This window comes from Pleurodeles waltl, chromosome 3_1 (genome assembly GCF_031143425.1).
Source record: "Pleurodeles waltl isolate 20211129_DDA chromosome 3_1, aPleWal1.hap1.20221129, whole genome shotgun sequence".
Classification (NCBI taxonomy): domain Eukaryota; kingdom Metazoa; phylum Chordata; class Amphibia; order Caudata; family Salamandridae; genus Pleurodeles; species Pleurodeles waltl.
In genome coordinates this window covers 1,881,072,222-1,881,089,809 of record NC_090440.1, presented here as the reverse complement: position 1 = coordinate 1,881,089,809, position 17,588 = coordinate 1,881,072,222, and the positions used below count along the sequence as shown (strand labels likewise).

The 17,588-nt window shown below is 42.9% G+C and overlaps 1 protein-coding gene across 1 annotated transcript in view; it reads right to left on the bottom strand.

Annotated features, from left to right (window-relative positions):
- ADAM23 (ADAM metallopeptidase domain 23) overlaps positions 1-17,588 on the bottom strand; it is an 842,294-nt gene that overhangs the window by 257,812 nt on the left and 566,894 nt on the right. Inside the window, exons 13-15 of the mRNA XM_069225976.1 lie at positions 13,685-13,775; positions 13,256-13,304; positions 524-623 (exon numbers count right to left, since the gene is read on the bottom strand). Of these exons, the coding sequence (XP_069082077.1) occupies positions 524-623; positions 13,256-13,304; positions 13,685-13,775 (240 nt within the window). The remainder of the gene's footprint in view (positions 1-523; positions 624-13,255; positions 13,305-13,684; positions 13,776-17,588) is intronic.

Genomic DNA, 17,588 nt, shown 5'->3' with positions numbered 1-17,588 from the left:
AACTCTCTTTGCTAGTGTGTGAAACAGAAATACTTCACATAAAACGTGCATTTTGATGAATCGAAACATTTGATGCAAAAGGGGCTGATGTAGTAACTATGGGCGACCACAAATACATCAGAGAGATTAAATTAATGGTTTATTTGTTTCCAAAGTAAGAGTGTAGGTGTGTGTGTCTGAGAGAGTGTGTGCGTGTGCATGTGTATGTGTGCATGTGTGTACGAATGTGAGTGTTTGTATACACATGCAAGTGTGTATTTGTGTGCGACAGAAAAGCCTAATTTTCTGAGTGAATGGAAACAGAATCAATTCAACACATTATCTGCAGCTGGTCGTCCATTCCTGGTAGCAATTCGTGTTTTAGATGCAAATGGACCATTGAATTACCCACGCATTATTTCCTGGAAGTTTCTGTGCCACGACTGCTCCATTCTTACAATGCGGCTTCTTAAATAATGCTCCAGTTGTAATCACACAATAGTCACCCCCGCTGAACACCACAATAGCCTCAGTGTTATCTCACCTTGGTAGGCCTGTTGAAAAGGCAGGAACCACCTCCTCGGTTTAGAAACTCTTTGTACTCCGCAATGCTGCACTTGGAGAATTTACGAGGATGGTAAATCCTACAATTAGGAAGAACAAATAAGAGGCATGAAATAGAATCAACGCTTCAAAGGAAAAATTATTAAAATGAATTAAGGCTCCGATAGCTCAATTGTTCATTCAACAATAGACACTTCAAATGTAGGTGCAACATCTGTTCTTGATACAAAATCTTAGCTGATGATGTTTTTCAAAATCTTGGTAGTGAGACAAGAAGCTTAAGATTTTTATGTTTACCTCCGACATGTAGATGTGAAAGGCTTTTTTCCTCTTACATCATTTCAGTGCTAGCAGGGAAGCATTGAACAATATGCTTCAACTGGGTGAATGCAAAGTGTGCATTCATTCAGGTACCTTCCTTTCTTTCTGTTCCACTCTTGGGTACGTTCTTCCATTCCTATAAACAAGCCATTGAGTGGAAGCAATGATGTCCATGGAGCTGGCACACTAGGACTACTGCAATCAACCCTTTTGTACCCTCCACAAAACACTATGGGTCCGTTAAAATGGGTACAAAACCACATGGCCTGAGTAAGAGGCAACCTAAAAATGTTTCACAACACCAAACCTGCCCCCAAAAGCCCTCCGTTGGTTTCCAATAGACTGTGAAGTTATATTCCTAATTCCGGGCCTCCTGCACAAATCCTATTGGTGTAGGTGGTTGTTGGTAATGGCCCTTTTGGCAGCTTTTGCCTTCCTACTCCTCTGCCTTGTGGGCTAATGAACTGAGTTACAAGGACCTGGAAATCAAAGTCCTATAGATCGGGTCTCGCAAGAGCAATATTGTTTGCAGCACAACTCCTGTGTCCAGTGCTAAATATACAGTCCACATAGCCTGAGACTTGGTGCCTAGCTTCAAAGAGTGGTCTGACATACACCAGTGGTTTCAGGCATATGAAGTAGCTGTAGAGGTGCACAGTATCCCTGAGGAGGATTGAGGAGCTGACGTATGGAGTCATATTCCTGGTGGTCAGAGGGATGGCTTACTGGCCCTAGAAGAGGGGGGCAGGTTGAGGTATACGCCATGAAGTAGGCCCTGGTAAAGGAGTATGGATTCACAGCAGAAGAGTGTAAATTGAGATTCAGGGGCAGTCAGAAACTGTCTCACAAGTTTTGGGAGGATTTTGTAGGGTATTTTTTCAGAGCACTGGATAGTTTGATGAAGGGAAGCATGGTAAACACTTTTTAAAGGCTGCACAATTTGATTGCCAGAGAGCACATGTTCAGTTATTGTTTTCCTGGGCTAAAACAACACTTGGTTGATTGTAAGTTCTCTGACCCCGGGGGACAGAGAAAGAAGGCAAACCTCTGGGTGAGTACCAGTGTGTCTGAAAAGGCGTTTGGGAATGATCCTAAGAGGATTGGTTCAGACACCCCCCCACCCCCCCACTCCCCAACCAAGGGCTGGGGAGGTTCACAGTAACCCAGACAGGTCCCAGTATAGTGGAGGGGGGTAGAGGGTCCCATTTCCCTTCGCAGAGTAGAAGGAAAGGTGGGGGTGGGCAGAGACCCAGGATGCCCTATTACTAGCTCCAAAGCTTGGATAGTTCCCAGAGGAAGCACCAGCAAGGAAGCCTAGTCTATACTGGGAGACCATCCACTGAGAGTGGGGCCCACAGTGGTAGGAGAACTTGGGGGTGACTTTCACAAGCACCCAACCGGTTCTGGTTTCTGGCAGTACCACTCCAGAGAGGAGGGTGCAGAAACCCAAATGGAAGGATAAAAGGTGGAAACAGTCCACAGTGGGAGGATCAGGGGACCAGAGGTTGCTAGCTGTGAGATCAGAGTACCCCAAGACTGACCCTAGTGAGGCCACTTCTGGCCTGTGGGGACTCCATGCTGTGTCACATGGACAGGGGCTGGGAGACCTGCATCAGGCAGACTCTTGCACAAAACATACAGAATGTGGTTCCTTTGTGGGGATAGGTGTAGTCCACTGGATGCCCTTGCTTGCCGGGTACATGTTCCGCCTCAGGGTACATGCCCAGGGCTGGAAGACCAGTTGCAGGATATCACTCCTAAATTGGTGGGAGAACTGGGCAGGGTGGCTGCCACAAGTGCCCTGGCAGTTCAGCAGTCTGAGGATACCACTCTAACATGCAGGGTACAGAACCCCAGAAGGAGGGGCAGGGGAAGGAAGGACTCACCCCTGACTCCTGTTCAACCTAAGGGTATACAACCTGGGTTAAAAGACCGGTGGCAGGATACCACCCCTGAACTGGTGGGAGGGAGGCTGGAGAAAGGATGCAAGACACCTGAGGCTACTGCCCCCCACTCCGATGAACCACAGAGTACAGAGACCCCTGAATGCCCTGTGGCCTGGCTCCTGAAACTGACAGCTATCAGTGGCCTTGTTGGTTGCTGTCCCTGTGGACAGAGCTTTTCTTGGGTTGGGAAAAGAAGTGAGAACCAGGGGGTGGAAGGTGCCACATGCCTTTACTGGCCTTGGCGGTACTATCTACCTACTAGGATGCATCTGTGATCAAATTAAAGTTAGGTGCTGCACAGATGGGGTCCACAGATGAGAAAGGTTCACCATGGGTCAGTTCAGTGACAGAGGGATCAAACTGAGATCAGAGAGGCATATAACTGGCAAGCACCCCTGCAGTAGTGGGCCACTGTCTTAGTTCCATCGCCCTACGCAGGGAAGTCCATCAAGGTATTGATTAGTCTACTTTTGTGTGAGGCTGGAGGGGGGTCATGTTGGAAATGGCCCTTCTGGCAAGGTTACCCCAAACTTTTTGCCTTTCTCCTCCTCTTTTAATGACCTTGTTTTTGTTGGCGTTTGGACTCTGAGCATTTTACCACTGCTAACCAGTACTAAAGTGCATGTGTTCTCTCCCCTAAACATGGCGATATTGGTGTATACGTGTTTGGCATATTTGATTTACTTGTAAGTCCCTTGTGAAGTGGTATTCCATATATTCAGGGCCTATAATTTAAATGCTACTAGTGGGCCTGCAGCACAGTTTGTTCCACCCACATAAGTAGCCTTTCAACTCTGTCTCAGGCCTGCCACTGCAGTGCCTATGTGCACAGTGTACTACCACTTCGACTTGGCATTTAAAATGACTAGCCAAGCCTGAAATTCCCCTTTTATTACAATTGAGTCACTTCTAAGGTAGGCCCTAGGTAGCCCTTAGGGCAGGGAACTATATAAGTAAAAGGTAGGACATGTACCTTTATTGTTTGCATGTCCTGGTAGTGACAACCAGCCTATTTTGTTTTTGACTACTGTGAGGCCTACTCCTCTCATAGGCCAGCATTGGGAAATCCTTAATACACTTTTAAGCTGCAATTCCTGGTCAGAAAGGAGGTGCTACATTATGTTTCTTATCAGTGGAATGGTATTGATAAATCCTCTTTACTGGTAAAGTTGGCTCTAACATTACTATTTTAGAAATGCCACTTGTAGAAAGTGGGGATTTCTCTGCTCTTACTGCTCTGTGTGCCTGACAGGTTGTCTCCAATACACACCTGGGCTGGGTGAAAGCTACAGTTGTGCATCCCCTCTAGACAGCCACAACACAGGACACACAACTGAATCTGCATCCATCTGCATACTGATAGGTCTTCCTGGGCAGGAAGGATAGGAGGGGCTCATAAATGGGCTGATTTACCCCCTGTGGCTTGACTGACAGACAGGCCTGGGCTGAAAGGGATCCTTGTGCACTTCAGAGAGTTCCTTTGAAGTCATCCTCTACATCAAAGGTACTTTTGGGTATATGTACTGGGTTCTGACCCCTTAATATCAGACACTTGTGTATCTTGAACTGAACTTCAGTCAGAAGGACTGCTGTGCTGCTTAAAGGACTCAACTGGACTGCCTTTCTGGAAGGACGACTCTTCTGCTTTTTCCCTGTTGTCTGCCTCTCCCTGAGTCTGCTGGAAAGATCTGCCTTCCCTCCAAGTGATATCTAAGAGCTTGCTGTCTTGCCTCCTGTTGTCTGAAGTCTCAGGGACACAAAATACTCTGCCTTCTGTGAGTCTTGCTCTTGCCTAAGGTGTCCCTTCTAAGCTCTGGGCCTCAAAAGTGGGTTCTGCAGCTGATTTCTACAAAAAACGATGCATTGCATCAACTGCAGGAGGAACTCTGCCTCATCGCCCTCTGACACCGACACAGATGCTCATTGACAGCAGATTCACATCCTGCACGGCTCGATGACGACACATCACGTTCACATCCATGGAGTTCATAACCAACGTGGGACCAGATTGAGAGGCTTGATAACAACCCATCTACCCGAAAGTGCGGATCGGAACCCACACATTGTGTCCTCGATATCCATGCTGTGCTCCATCAAAGGTACTTTTTTCAGGTGACCCTTTGTGGATTCTGTAGCCGGCCTACCCTCCATCATGGTTGGCCTGAACTATGGATTTGCACCAGTCCCTCATGACCTCAAGTAATCATCTGATCGCTGGTGACGTTTATGCACTATTTTTAGTTTCCTCTTTAAAAATGAATATCTTGACTTCTACTGATTAGAATTTTTTTATTTTGGTCTTATTTTACTCAGATAAATATTCTCTATTTTGCTAAAATGTGTGGAGTCTTTCTGTAGTGTTTTTCATTGTGTTACGTTGTGTGTGTTGCACAAATACTTTACACATTGCCTTTTAAGTTAAGCCTGCTGGGGGAGCGCATGTGTTAATTTAAAGTGTGGATCTTACTTACCCTGACTAGAGTGGTGGTTCCTGCTTGTACAGGGTGCATATTCTGGCAACCAGAAACCCCATTTCTAACAGTGTTTGAGAGCACAGAAGAGTTAGCCTTACCATGAGTACTCCTGCTTTTTGCATCAGTAAAACAAGCTCCACCTTTCTGAAAATGATGAAAGAAGTGCAAGTACAACACCAAGGATCTGGATGGCATTTGAGCTGTATTTTAGATGTTAAATTCTTCATTTTGGACTGAATTCAACTGAACTGAATGTTTTTTATGGCCTCTAAAATGGCACATGTAAACAAACTCAAAGCAATTTATATGTAGGGAAGTAGACACTCTGGGCCTGATTCACAAAGATAAACTTACACTTTTGTGTAAGTTTATGATTGTTTGCTATTCACAAAGGTATTTTGCTAGTAGAATCTTTACGACTGTGGAGTCTCTGCACATAAAGAAATAGAACAGTCCTATCTCTTTATGTGCGGAGGCTACACAGTAATAAAGATACTACTAGTAAAATACCTTTGTGAATAGCAAACAATTGTAAACTTATACAAAGTGAAAGTTTACCTTTGTGAATCAGGCCTATAGCCAACAGTTTTTTCGTGCTTTGATATAGACTTGAAAGTTCTTTACTTTGAAACATGTCTACGTCCATGAAGCAATATCAATATACTTGTACATGATATAAACCTTAAGTCCAACTCACATACTGCATGCTGGAAATATCAAGAGTACTACTCTTCTATGATGACTCTGTCAGCTTTTTCTCCCAATTTTAAAAACTAAATTGACAAATAATCATCCCTGATCTTCACACCGGAGACCACTCAGGTGATCACACCAGCAAATATTTCAGAATCACTCAATTAAATGTAGGAGGGGATCTCACTATACTGACCATTTTACATTATTTGTATTGTTAGAGAAATGGTTAAGCCAATGCACTACAAGAAGGCAGAACTCAAGTATGCTACAACCACTTCCTCGTTCGTGGGACATATCACTTCATCTTCAGTGTAGCTATCCAATACAAAATACTCTATATTGATAAATAAATCAGTACAAGAGTAATTAGTAAAATGTGAATGGAAGACACCACATTAGTCACACCATATAATAGAGTAAATTATTCTTATCAACAATGGGCATAGACATTTTGTGATAATATACGTAGGCTCGCAGAAAAGATATAGGTGAACAAAGAAGTGTAAAATAATAAATGGAGTTCTGGTTTCAAAATACTAATTCGAATTATAACATTTAAAAAAATTCATCCAAACATAATGAGCTGCCAGTGTAGCCCAATATCATATATATATATATATATATATATATATATATATATATATATATATATATATATATATATAATATTTTTTTTTATATATATATATATTTAGATATATATATATATATATATGGAATGATAGATAGATAGATAGATAGATAGATAGATAGATAGATAGATAGAAAGAATACTAGCTACCAATATCATTCTTTATCGCATCTGTAGTTCACGTGCTAGCTCCTTTTAAAGGAAGATTCAAACCTTGGGCACCTCATGGTCACTCTTGGTTTACCAGGAGTAACCTATCTAAACCATGATTAATCCAAGAACCTTCAAACAGGGTACATCAAAGCGAAGGAAAGAATAATATGAAATTGTCATGAATACAGTATACAGTTTGATTACTGTACCTGTCCACGTCACCTTAAATGAAATGCACGTTGAATAGTTAAATATTTAAAGAGCCTAGGCTTCCTGGTAACCAGGCATACAAAGTTAAGATGGACGAGTAACTAGTTAAAGGAGAATGTAATCAGAAACACTAATGTAATATCATTCATTATTTCATTAACAAAAAAACCACTGGAAATCAAACAAACAGTGTATATACTAAAATAAAGGTGGAGAAGAGGCTGGATCCCTAGGAAAATCACTGCCAGCAAGAAAGGACTTCCTGGAATACATACAATTATCTGTGCAAATTAACCTTAAAATGGCCTCTAAAGGTCAGGAGTACGATAATTATTTCTCAGAAACAAGTTCCCAAAGGATCAATGACTTGTGATATGCGAAGAATGGGCCTGGGGAAGAGCAGGCCAAAAGTAGATTTGACGTCAGAGACATATTTTTCTTAAGTGAGCCCCTCGGGAGATGGTCATTTGTCCAGTATGCTTTCCCAGAGTTATGGCAATTAAGTAAATGACGATCTTCCTGACGCGTTGGTTAGCTGGAAGTCTCCTCAATATTTTAAGGCAGAAAGGGTGTGGCATGGACACGTTTAGTCACGAATTCCCTTAGCAAAAGACCTTCGGCTAGAAACTACAGTCGTACAGTCAAAATCGCAGAAGCAATAACCGCATCACAGAAATAAATACATACTCAGAATCAGATCAAGAATACAGAAACATATGTAGACAACTGTTCATGGAACCCTGAGATGGAACTAAAGAAATACAACTGTAAACATACATCTTTGTGGAGTAGCACGGGAAATGGAAGGCACACCCTCTACTTTGTGTTTTATGGCGATGAAACATATCTTCAGTAAACAGTTTTATGTAGTTCTAGAAAAACAGTCAATGGTTTATCGCCACAGAATTCGAGGAGGCATTTTCAGGTCCAATAGAATTAAAGAGTCCTGCAATCAGCTGCCGGGTCTAAACTACTTATTCCGGATGTGTTTATGTTAAATTCAATTTAGATTTTCTCGGTGTGGCATGGTACACCTCACATTATTCCACAAATTCAAAACTGCGCTGAGTAAGCACATACTACCAGCTTCCAGATGAACCTTTATTTTGCAGATATTTGTACTTGCACTGTACTTGTTGAGTTCATTGCTTATTGCTTCAGTGCCCTACCGCTTGATTATTTTGTAGAACAGTGTGTGTGCGCAGTGATAAACAAATAAACACAGATGCAAACTAAAAGAGGTACTTCTGGAGATGAGTCTGTGAGTGTGACAAACATGCTGGTACTTGTATTTTTTTCTTAGTCGGGTATAAATACAAGCCACACCTTCAAGTATCAGAATGATGCTGGTCTGACGTATGCACGCCGGTGTGCGCCTTGCCTTCCGCTTCGTCTAAGACGGTGCAGGGGGTGGTGGTTGGTCAGTCCCCGCGAATCGATCCTGCTGAGCATGGCTAAAGGCAATGGCCAGAATGTTCGGTTGCTATAGGAGCTGACACCAGGCCTTGCTATAGATAGTGCTCTACACATAGAGGTCGCTGTGTGGACAAAGGCTGTATACAGCTGCTTCGGATGGAATACGATTTTTTAGTGTATCCTAAAACCCCACAACATCACAGAAACTTTTCTAGAGGTAGGTCATGCTTACCTCTGTTTTTAACATTTGTTTATAACAATCCCAGAAATTCCCCTTGATGTTATGGTTATGATGCAAACCTACCTCCCATATGGACAAACTGCATTTCCTCATTAACTCCCGAAATTGTGAGTTCACAAAACTGGTTGTGCATATTTTGTGTGTGCCCATTGGGGAATGGGTGCAGGGTGTGCTCTTTGGCCTCACACTGCACCTGGCCACATTCATCCTAAACCTTGGTGAAAGCTGATGACAACAATAATGTCACAAATTGTATCATTTGAGATAAAATCGGTGATGCCAAGGCTGAGGTCATGAGCAGTGCATGGAGGGCATGAGTTATGGTTTCCACAGTTAACCATAATGCCAGCTTTTCAGCAATTTTTTAAGTTTGTATTGTAACTATGTATTTAAGAGGATTTATGAGTTTTTTATGCATTTACATTAATTACATCTGTGGAATAGCATGTAGTCTACAGCAAGCCCAAGAACAAAATCTTCCGGAAATAATTTTAAAAAGCCATTTTCAGTGTACAGGTTTCAATCATTTCAAATGGGTTTCAAAGTTTGAGTTTGGAGCTCATCCAGCTTTGTAAATCACAATGCAATTGACTGAGCACTATGCAGACCCACTTTGCTTCTGAGGCTGGTAGGAATTAGGTATTCATTAGGGCTAGCTTGACAACGAAGCCCTGGACCTATTGTTACCATTTCTTTAGAATATACAGACAATGGGTTTTGGCTCCACCTGGAGAAGTACTTCTTTCTCCCTACATGGTAGGGCATATTTGACTTCTCATTCTGCCTCCTAAGGAGTACTGGTTGATGGAGGGCATGCACTTTTCATCTGAAGTAGCCAATGCTTGTATTGAAGGAGTCGCTTCATGAGAGAAGAAATCACTGCAGAAGATCAAGCACGCCCTGGCACAGTGATGGAGATGTCCCCATTGCAAGGAGGCCATCAAAAGAATGTGTCCAGAATGGCCATGGTTTCTAACGAAGTCTCATACACACAGAAATCAATGAGAACAGTGCCAGGCCACTCACTTTGATTGGGTGGTCCGTACAGTGCCACTTCCATTAGCGTCAGGTTCACAGGAATGCTGTTCATAATGGCAGTGATAGCAACATACCACTACCCTTTAAATAAGGAGGCTGTGCAGAGAAAAAGGCACACAACCTCTACCTATGTTTGGCAGAAGTCCCATTTCTGAACTGCTCAAAATCAGCCCCTTAGTCAGAACCACAGCAACCAACTGACATTTCAATCAGTGTTTCCCAAACTTTCTAGAACCACAACCACTTTTTAGTAACTCAAACTTTGGTGACCAACCTAGCGTTGATCGACCTGAGGCGGTTGATTTTGTAAAGGAACTAAAGTAACTAAAGTATCGTGTGGTAGTGAATTCCCATTTACAGAAAAGCACATTTCAATTGAAACAGCCTCTAAATTTGCACAGACTTACAGTTCGACTGATGAAGCTGTATTGCACACAAATGGTAATGGGTGGAAATCGGGTTTCAGTGAATATTTATTATTTTTGTATCACCAAGAAAAGTATTTCGATTTGTTTTGATCCTGTCAACATCTTTGCTTCCATCACAGTTCAGAATTACAAAAAATGGGATGCTTTTTTGTTTTCCTGACTGATGAATGTGTTCAGTTCATTTACAGGTTTTTACATTTTGTTTTGTGTTACAAATAAACAACATAATACAGCCTTTCCTTTTACACTCCATGTACCCCATTGAGATTGTCCCACAATTCGCTTTACTTTACTTTCTCTGACTGCAAACTAAGAGAAGCTTTTAGACACCCGTCCCAATGTTAAAAAATAAGCAGCAGAAGCCATAGGCTGATATTTGACCTCTAACTTTGAAGCACAGCTAATGTGACAAGATAGAGAATTTAAAGACATCTTTATTTATGTCTTGGACTTTTGCGACCAACCAAAAATCAGCTTGAGATCCACCGTTTGGGAAACACTGCTTTAGGTCATTGTAGAAAAGTATGTGCTGTATCATCCAGTCATGATGTAAGCTCTCTAATGCTGGCTTTGTAGGTTCATAAGTACAAAATAATGGTAAAACATGGATTTTAATATAAATGTGTATTACCATGCTGGGAAAAGTAAGAAGAAGTGCATCCAAACACTTGGGGTACAAGTTTGAGAACACAAAGCGCAGTATTCAAAAGACATGCATGAGGCAATTCAACATTTTAGTAGCAAAATAAACAGGAAGTGGCATCAGCATCCAAAACTCTGAGAGAGGGAGAGAGGACAGGTTAAAAGGCGAGAACCAAGCAAATCTTAGAAGGGAAGTAAATGGAGCTGTATAATAGCAATGACCTGAAGAGTGTAATGTGTATATTTTCAAAGGTGATTCATTTAGTACTATCCACAAATAAGTTCATCTTTCAACTTAATCTGAGACAAAGAAGTAGAAATGATTCACAGGAAGACTTTTAAATGATGCCATGTGTTATTTACACTTAAGCATCATCGTAATGTAAAAATGTTTGCATAATTCACAAACATTTCAAACTTACACATGCATTATTTATAAAATTATTGACTATCTCTGTAAGGTGGTGAAATTCTCAAAGTACCTTGACTTGCACTTGGTTTCCTAACCATACCCATTCACACACTAAAAAATGCATAATGTACCCCCCACATGTTGGATGAGGAATTCACTTTTTCCTTTTGATTGATTATTGCTGTTTAATAAAAATATGTTTACTTATCTTCAAAGCCACTGGAATTATGCAGTTCTGCAGAACCAGTGTTTTCTACATGATCATGGTTTTGACACATTTGCCACATGATCCATCATCTTCTGCATAATTTGCATAAACGTGTTTCTAGCTCAAAAGGAACAAACGTTAAAAAGTAGCAGCATGTGTTTCAGCGCTGTGGGAGGCCCTTTGCAAAGGTTGAATTGTTACTTTTTAATTCCTAATTGCTACACTTTAGTGTTAAACTAGTACTAATGTCCTGAAACATTTGCCCAGATTTTAACATGTACAAATGACAAAATGATGAAGTAATACTGCAGTATGCTACATATTTATAAAATGTTTGTGAATCCACACATTTAAGACCACGCGGACATCATCTCATTTGCATTAGGTTTCCAGGCTTACTTCCCTGACACTTCATTGGTAACACCTCATGCTTTCAGCTAAATGAAAATTAATGTGTGTGTAGTATTTACATGACCCATACACGTGGCCAGTGGGTCTCATCATTTCTGTGGATCCCCACTTTGTCATTTCTGGCAACTGGGGACCCCCACTGAATCATTATTGGAATCTGGAAACCCCCCACTCAGTCATTACTGAAAGCCGGGACCGCAACTGAGTCATAACTGGAAGGCAGGGACCCCGGCTTAAACATTGTTGATGATTTGAACCACAAAACACAAAAAATACAGAAATAAGCATTCATCAAATACACAAATAATAAAACACTTAACCATTTGCAAACAAATGTAAATAAAAAAATACAATTTTTAATAGGAAGTTTGGGGGTTTTCTCATTTCAATTGAAGCTACACACCATCCATACTATATTCTGTTTGATGCACCTGCACTTCTCCCACGAGTCAATCTGAGGATACTAATTTAATTTTTAGCCTCCAATTTCAAATTCATTGACACAGAATGCTTTAAAAATTTGAATCATACATTTAGCTACTTGATTTATATACAATGTATGAATCTGTTAATATTATTTTTTTAAGAAGTCACGGACCTCCTGAGGAGGCTTCACGGACCACCAGGGGTCCCCTGACCACAGGTTGGGAACCACTGCACTAGAAACTGTGTTCACTTATGCCTGATCAAATCTTTGTGAGTTAGATGTGCATTGTATGCCTTCTTATGATGTTTGCCAGTCAGACTTGTGAAGGAAACAATCTTTTAAAGAAAGAGCCTTTGAAAAAGAGATATATGTAGCCTGTTCTGTGTTTATTTGGAACAGGCTATGCCTACAGTATTTAAACGGCTATGCTCAGCGTAAGTAGTATTCACTAGCACTTGCCCATGGTGCACAGTGTTTATTTGGGTTATTTAAGCTGCAAAGTAGTGAACAGAAGACACTGTAACCATTTGTACTGATTTTATCAAATATACTCATTCTTAGTGCATTTACTTTGGCTCGCCTAGTAAGCACTGTGTGCATTCTACATTCCCCCTTTGTAATTTATTTAATTGTGTGTTTTTTTAGACCAATCCTTTTAATAAGCGCAGATTCTACAGTAACATCTGGATATGATCATTATGAATATACCCAGTCTTTTTTTATTTGAAGACTCTCACATTCTGGCTGTGCAACATTTATTTCAACATCCTTTCTATTGTACTCTTTTGGAAGAAACAGGGGAAGAAACAGGCTTGAATAGCATGTGTGTGTTCGGATGGAGAGGACACAGTATTTCTTTGGCGATATTTAGATGGAGGTTCTGTTGACATGCCAAGAGAGTACAGAATCGTTTAACACACTGAGCTGCACTGTAGTTTTGGGACTTGCCCAGTTTGCGCAGTACTCATATTGATAACAGTCAAGTTGTATTACGACTTTCTCCTTTATAAATGTTAATTTGGTTGCCATCGACTAGCATACTATTTACAAGGACATACCCGGTCTCCTCCATGATGCAGCCAGCTAGAGATTCTGTGCAGTCGCATTCTTCAAGCACAGCACCAACATATGGAAAGACGAAAGTGGCGCATGAAAAACAGACAAAGATGGAAAAGAAGGGAAACGGCTCATCAGCATTACATTTTTCACACTTCTATTTTTAATTTAAAAAAAATAAAAAGGTGATATTTTATACTGCAATTATATATATAACAGCTACATTTAATGTACAAAGGGCTGTTATGGGCCTGTATTAAAAATAAGAAAACCTGTAAGCACTTTTTAAACGGTAAGAGGTGCCGGGGCAAGTGGCTAATGCGGAGACACTGAGGTCCTTAATATGATATAATAAATACACTTAGACAAACACAGGAAATCAGATAATCAGAACACATACATCAGAAACAGCAGAAAGTTGGGGTACGTACTTGGCTTCCTAGTGGCAGGCTCCCATTGAATTCCAAGGTTCTGCGCCAGGCTCTGGGATAATTCCTGCGCCTTCGCCCACTGAAGCCCGTACTGTTATCAGAGTGACCGAAGACACCCAAAAATCAACACAAAGACACAAGTGATGGATTAGAAAGAACTTTACAACACCGAGTGCACAGCCTGTTTTTAATAGAGCGTTCAATTGTATCAGTGAACGTAAGTAGGAAATTCTAGGAACGCTGGCCTGCCAGCTCTGTGATGAGCGCACAGCATTTTTAAGTAGTTTAAAATCGGGTTGCAATACACAACACACACCAGAATACAAAACATCATCACAGATATAAATAACTGACCCCGCCTACAATATATTCACATTATTTGAAGACTTCCTTATTTATTTACACAAAGACTGTGTTGTTATTAATAAAGATGTTTTTATGTCCAGCCTATTTCAACACTTCACAAAATGGGTTTCACTCTGTTGGGGGCGTTTGTGTAGTACCAATGGCACAAGACAGTCATTTCATAATTGTTGGACTTTTTGCCTTACGCAGGGTCATCCCCAGTCTTTTTGCCTCCTTCCTCCTGGATTTTCTGACCTCTCGCTGTTGGCTCTAGGACTCTGAGCACTTTATCACTGTTGACCAGTGCTAAAGTGCAGGTGCTCTCCCATCTAAAGTTGGTATGATTGGCTTATACCTAATTGGCATATTTAATTTACCTATAAGTCCCTTGTACAGTGGTATCTCTATACCCAGGGCCTGTAAATTAAATACTACTAGTGGGCCTGCAGCGCTGCTTGTGCCACCCACTGAAGTAGACTTTTAAACCTGTCTCAGGCCTGATAGCGCAGGGCCTATGTGCGCAGTTTTCTGCCACAGGGACCTGGCATCTAAACTTACTTGCCAGGCCCAGAACTCCCCTTTTACTACATGTAAGTCACCCCTAAAGTACGCCCTAGCTAGCCCTATGGGCAGGGTGCTATGTATGTAGAAGGTAGGACATGTGCCAGGTTGCGTGGCCTGTCCTAGTAGTGACAAACAGCCTAACTTGGTGTGTCACTGCTGTGAGTGCTGCCTTCTCATAGGATTGCATTAGAAATGCCCTGCCTTATGTGTAAGGGGTATTGTCTGATTTATGAGGGGTAGCGTAGGCGTGTTTGGTATGGTTGTGATGGTGATAATAAATGCTGCTTACTGGTGTGGGTGTATTTTTTATTACTATCACAGAAATACCACTTCTAGAAAGTGCGCATTTATCTGTGCTTATGACTCTGGTGTTTTGCAGCTTGACTCCAATCCACGTCTGGGCAGAGTGATAGTTGGGGCTTTGTGCATACTTTTCAGACAGCCTGTACACAGGGAGGGTGGAGGTGTCACAGAGGTGCATCTGCATACTGAATAGTCTTCCTGGGCTGAGAGAAGGGAGAGGCGGGGCACACCTGCATTTGTAAAGACTGTGCCCTGGCCTCACACAATAGGGTCGTTAACCCCCCACTGATGTTTGAAGCCTGTGCTGAAGGGAGAGAGGGGGCACTCCCAGAACCAGTTGTAACTGGCTGGAACCTCCTCTCCCTACCATTGTAAAACACTGTAAGAACTGACTATAAGTACACGGGAATTTTCCCCACAATTTGGAGACTCTTGGAATCATCTTGGAACTGGACACCAAAGGCTGAAAGGTCTCACCAGGAACCGCCATGGACTGCTGCTGCTGTGCTGACCTGTGACCTGCCTGGTCACTGTGAAGGACTTGCCACTTGCTGCCTTTCCCTTGTGCTGGCCTGTAGCTGGGCCCTCCACCTGAGGACCTTGTCTTAAGATTCTGCTCCCCAGGGGCAGGGTGCTGTGGCCCCTGACCCCTGCATCCATTTCTTCATGAGGGGTGCTTCTCCGTGGTTGCGGCTGCCATAGCGCTGATTGCAGCGCGCTTATGGAGCCTTGGGAGCTCGTAGGCTCCTTGCTGCATTGTGCCCCTTTAAATAAGATCACCGCAGCGGCCCGGGAAGCTGGAAGAACACTCGCGCACCGCATCGGGTGCAGGTGAGTGTCTGCTCGGGCCCCAGGAAGTGTCCGATCTTCTTGTGGCTTCACGGCAGGACCAGGGGAAGGTGCGGGGAGTGCCCCCTTCCCCCTGGCCTCTGCGTTAGGAGCAGGACGCTCCTTTTCTGCTGTTAGGTAAAACGGGCATTATAGTGCCCCCCCCCTCTTGGTGGAAGGGCCAGTGGAGGCCCGGGGGGGCCCCCAGAGATCGCGGGTCCCGGGAGGGGCCTGTCATTAAACCGGAGGGGGTGCGTGGTGCCCCCCTCCTGCCCTAAGTTGTTTTTGCTGGCTTTGGCCCCCCCTCGTGAGGGCCGGTTGAGGCCCTTGGGGCCCCCAGTAATCACGGTCCCCAGAGGGGCCTGTCTATAAAAGAGAGGAAGTGCATGTCGCCCTCCTCTGACCTCAAAGTATAAGGGAGGCCCCCGTTTTGCGCATAGGAGCGCCGGGGGCCCCATTGTTCGCCTTCTAGGCACTGGAGGTGCCTTCATCCAACCAGGTACTGTTTAAAGGACCACTATAGTTGCAATCCAAAGTTCTTTCTACAGACTTTTGTTTGATTCATATATTACCTACCTGCGTTTGATGTTTTTACATATGTGTATGCAAATGTTCCTTTTATGGACATGCTTGCTAATATGTTTTTCTAACTTGCCATGTGTTTTCTAATGTTCCTACTATGGGCATTTTATGATATTCTTATGACAAGTGTTCTAATGCGATAACGTGTTTCCTGACTTCTGCTTATGTTGCAGAATACTGAGTAACCTGTGTGTTATGTGTGACTACTGCTAATTTGCAGAGTAACTAATGTGTAACGTTCTGACAACTGCTAAGGTAGCAGGATAGTACTGATATGTGATGTTTGGTCTGATAATTGCGTTGTGTACAATACAGTATATTTTCATACAATCTGGTGTTGTGTTTCCTTTGTGGTGGGGATATTGCGTCACGTGTGTGTGTGTGTGTGTGTTGTGCAAACGCTTTACACATTGCCTCCGGGTTAAGCCTGACTGCTCGTGCCAAGCTACCAAGGGGGTGAGCAGGGGTTATCTTGGACGTGTAACTCCCTTGCCCTGACTAGAGTGGGTAAGTTCTGCCTGGATGAGGTGCATACCCTAGCCAACCAGAAACCCAGTTTCTAACATTGGTTGTCAGCGGTGAGGATAGGACTTGCGCTTGCACAATACCATTGTGACTCATTATTTCACTACAAGGATTGCGTTTAGACCATCACGTTTTGCTTCTCTTAACTTTCTCTCTTTGGTCATTTTTCCTGTTTTCAGTTCTCACGCTTGGGTATTGTGGTTGTCACATTTGAGTTATTTGTACCTTTTCAAGATGGGGCTTACCTTTGATTTAGAGGACCTGCCGTTTTACACGCAGGAGGAATTAGAGGGGTTCTGTAGAGAGAGAGGGCTGCCTGTAGAAGGGGACCTCAGGAGATCTCTGAATTTCTTTGAAAGGTTTGTGACATATACCCAGGGAGGGAGTGTGCTTAGGGGGTACCCAGAGGATCCTGAGTGTAGCGAGGGTTCCCAATGGGAGGGTTCCCAGACCTCATCCCTAGAGAGTGGTAGAGAGACTGATCAGGAGGGTGAGAATGACCGGTTGGGGACGCCAGTTGACAGGGAAGGCCCCAGTGATAGGGAGTCCCTTGCTGGGTCCAGTGTAAGAAGCAGGGCTACCTCTCATTCCTTGACGCCTGATGAGCTAAGAGATAGGCAGGAAGAGAGGGACCTGAAGTTGCAGTTAGCGTGCCTAGCTGTTGAGGAGAGAAGGGCTGAGGTAGAGAAGGCCTTAGTGCAGGAGAGGATGGCAGAGGCAGAGAGGGCCTTTGCCAGAGAAAGACTCGCTCTAGAGC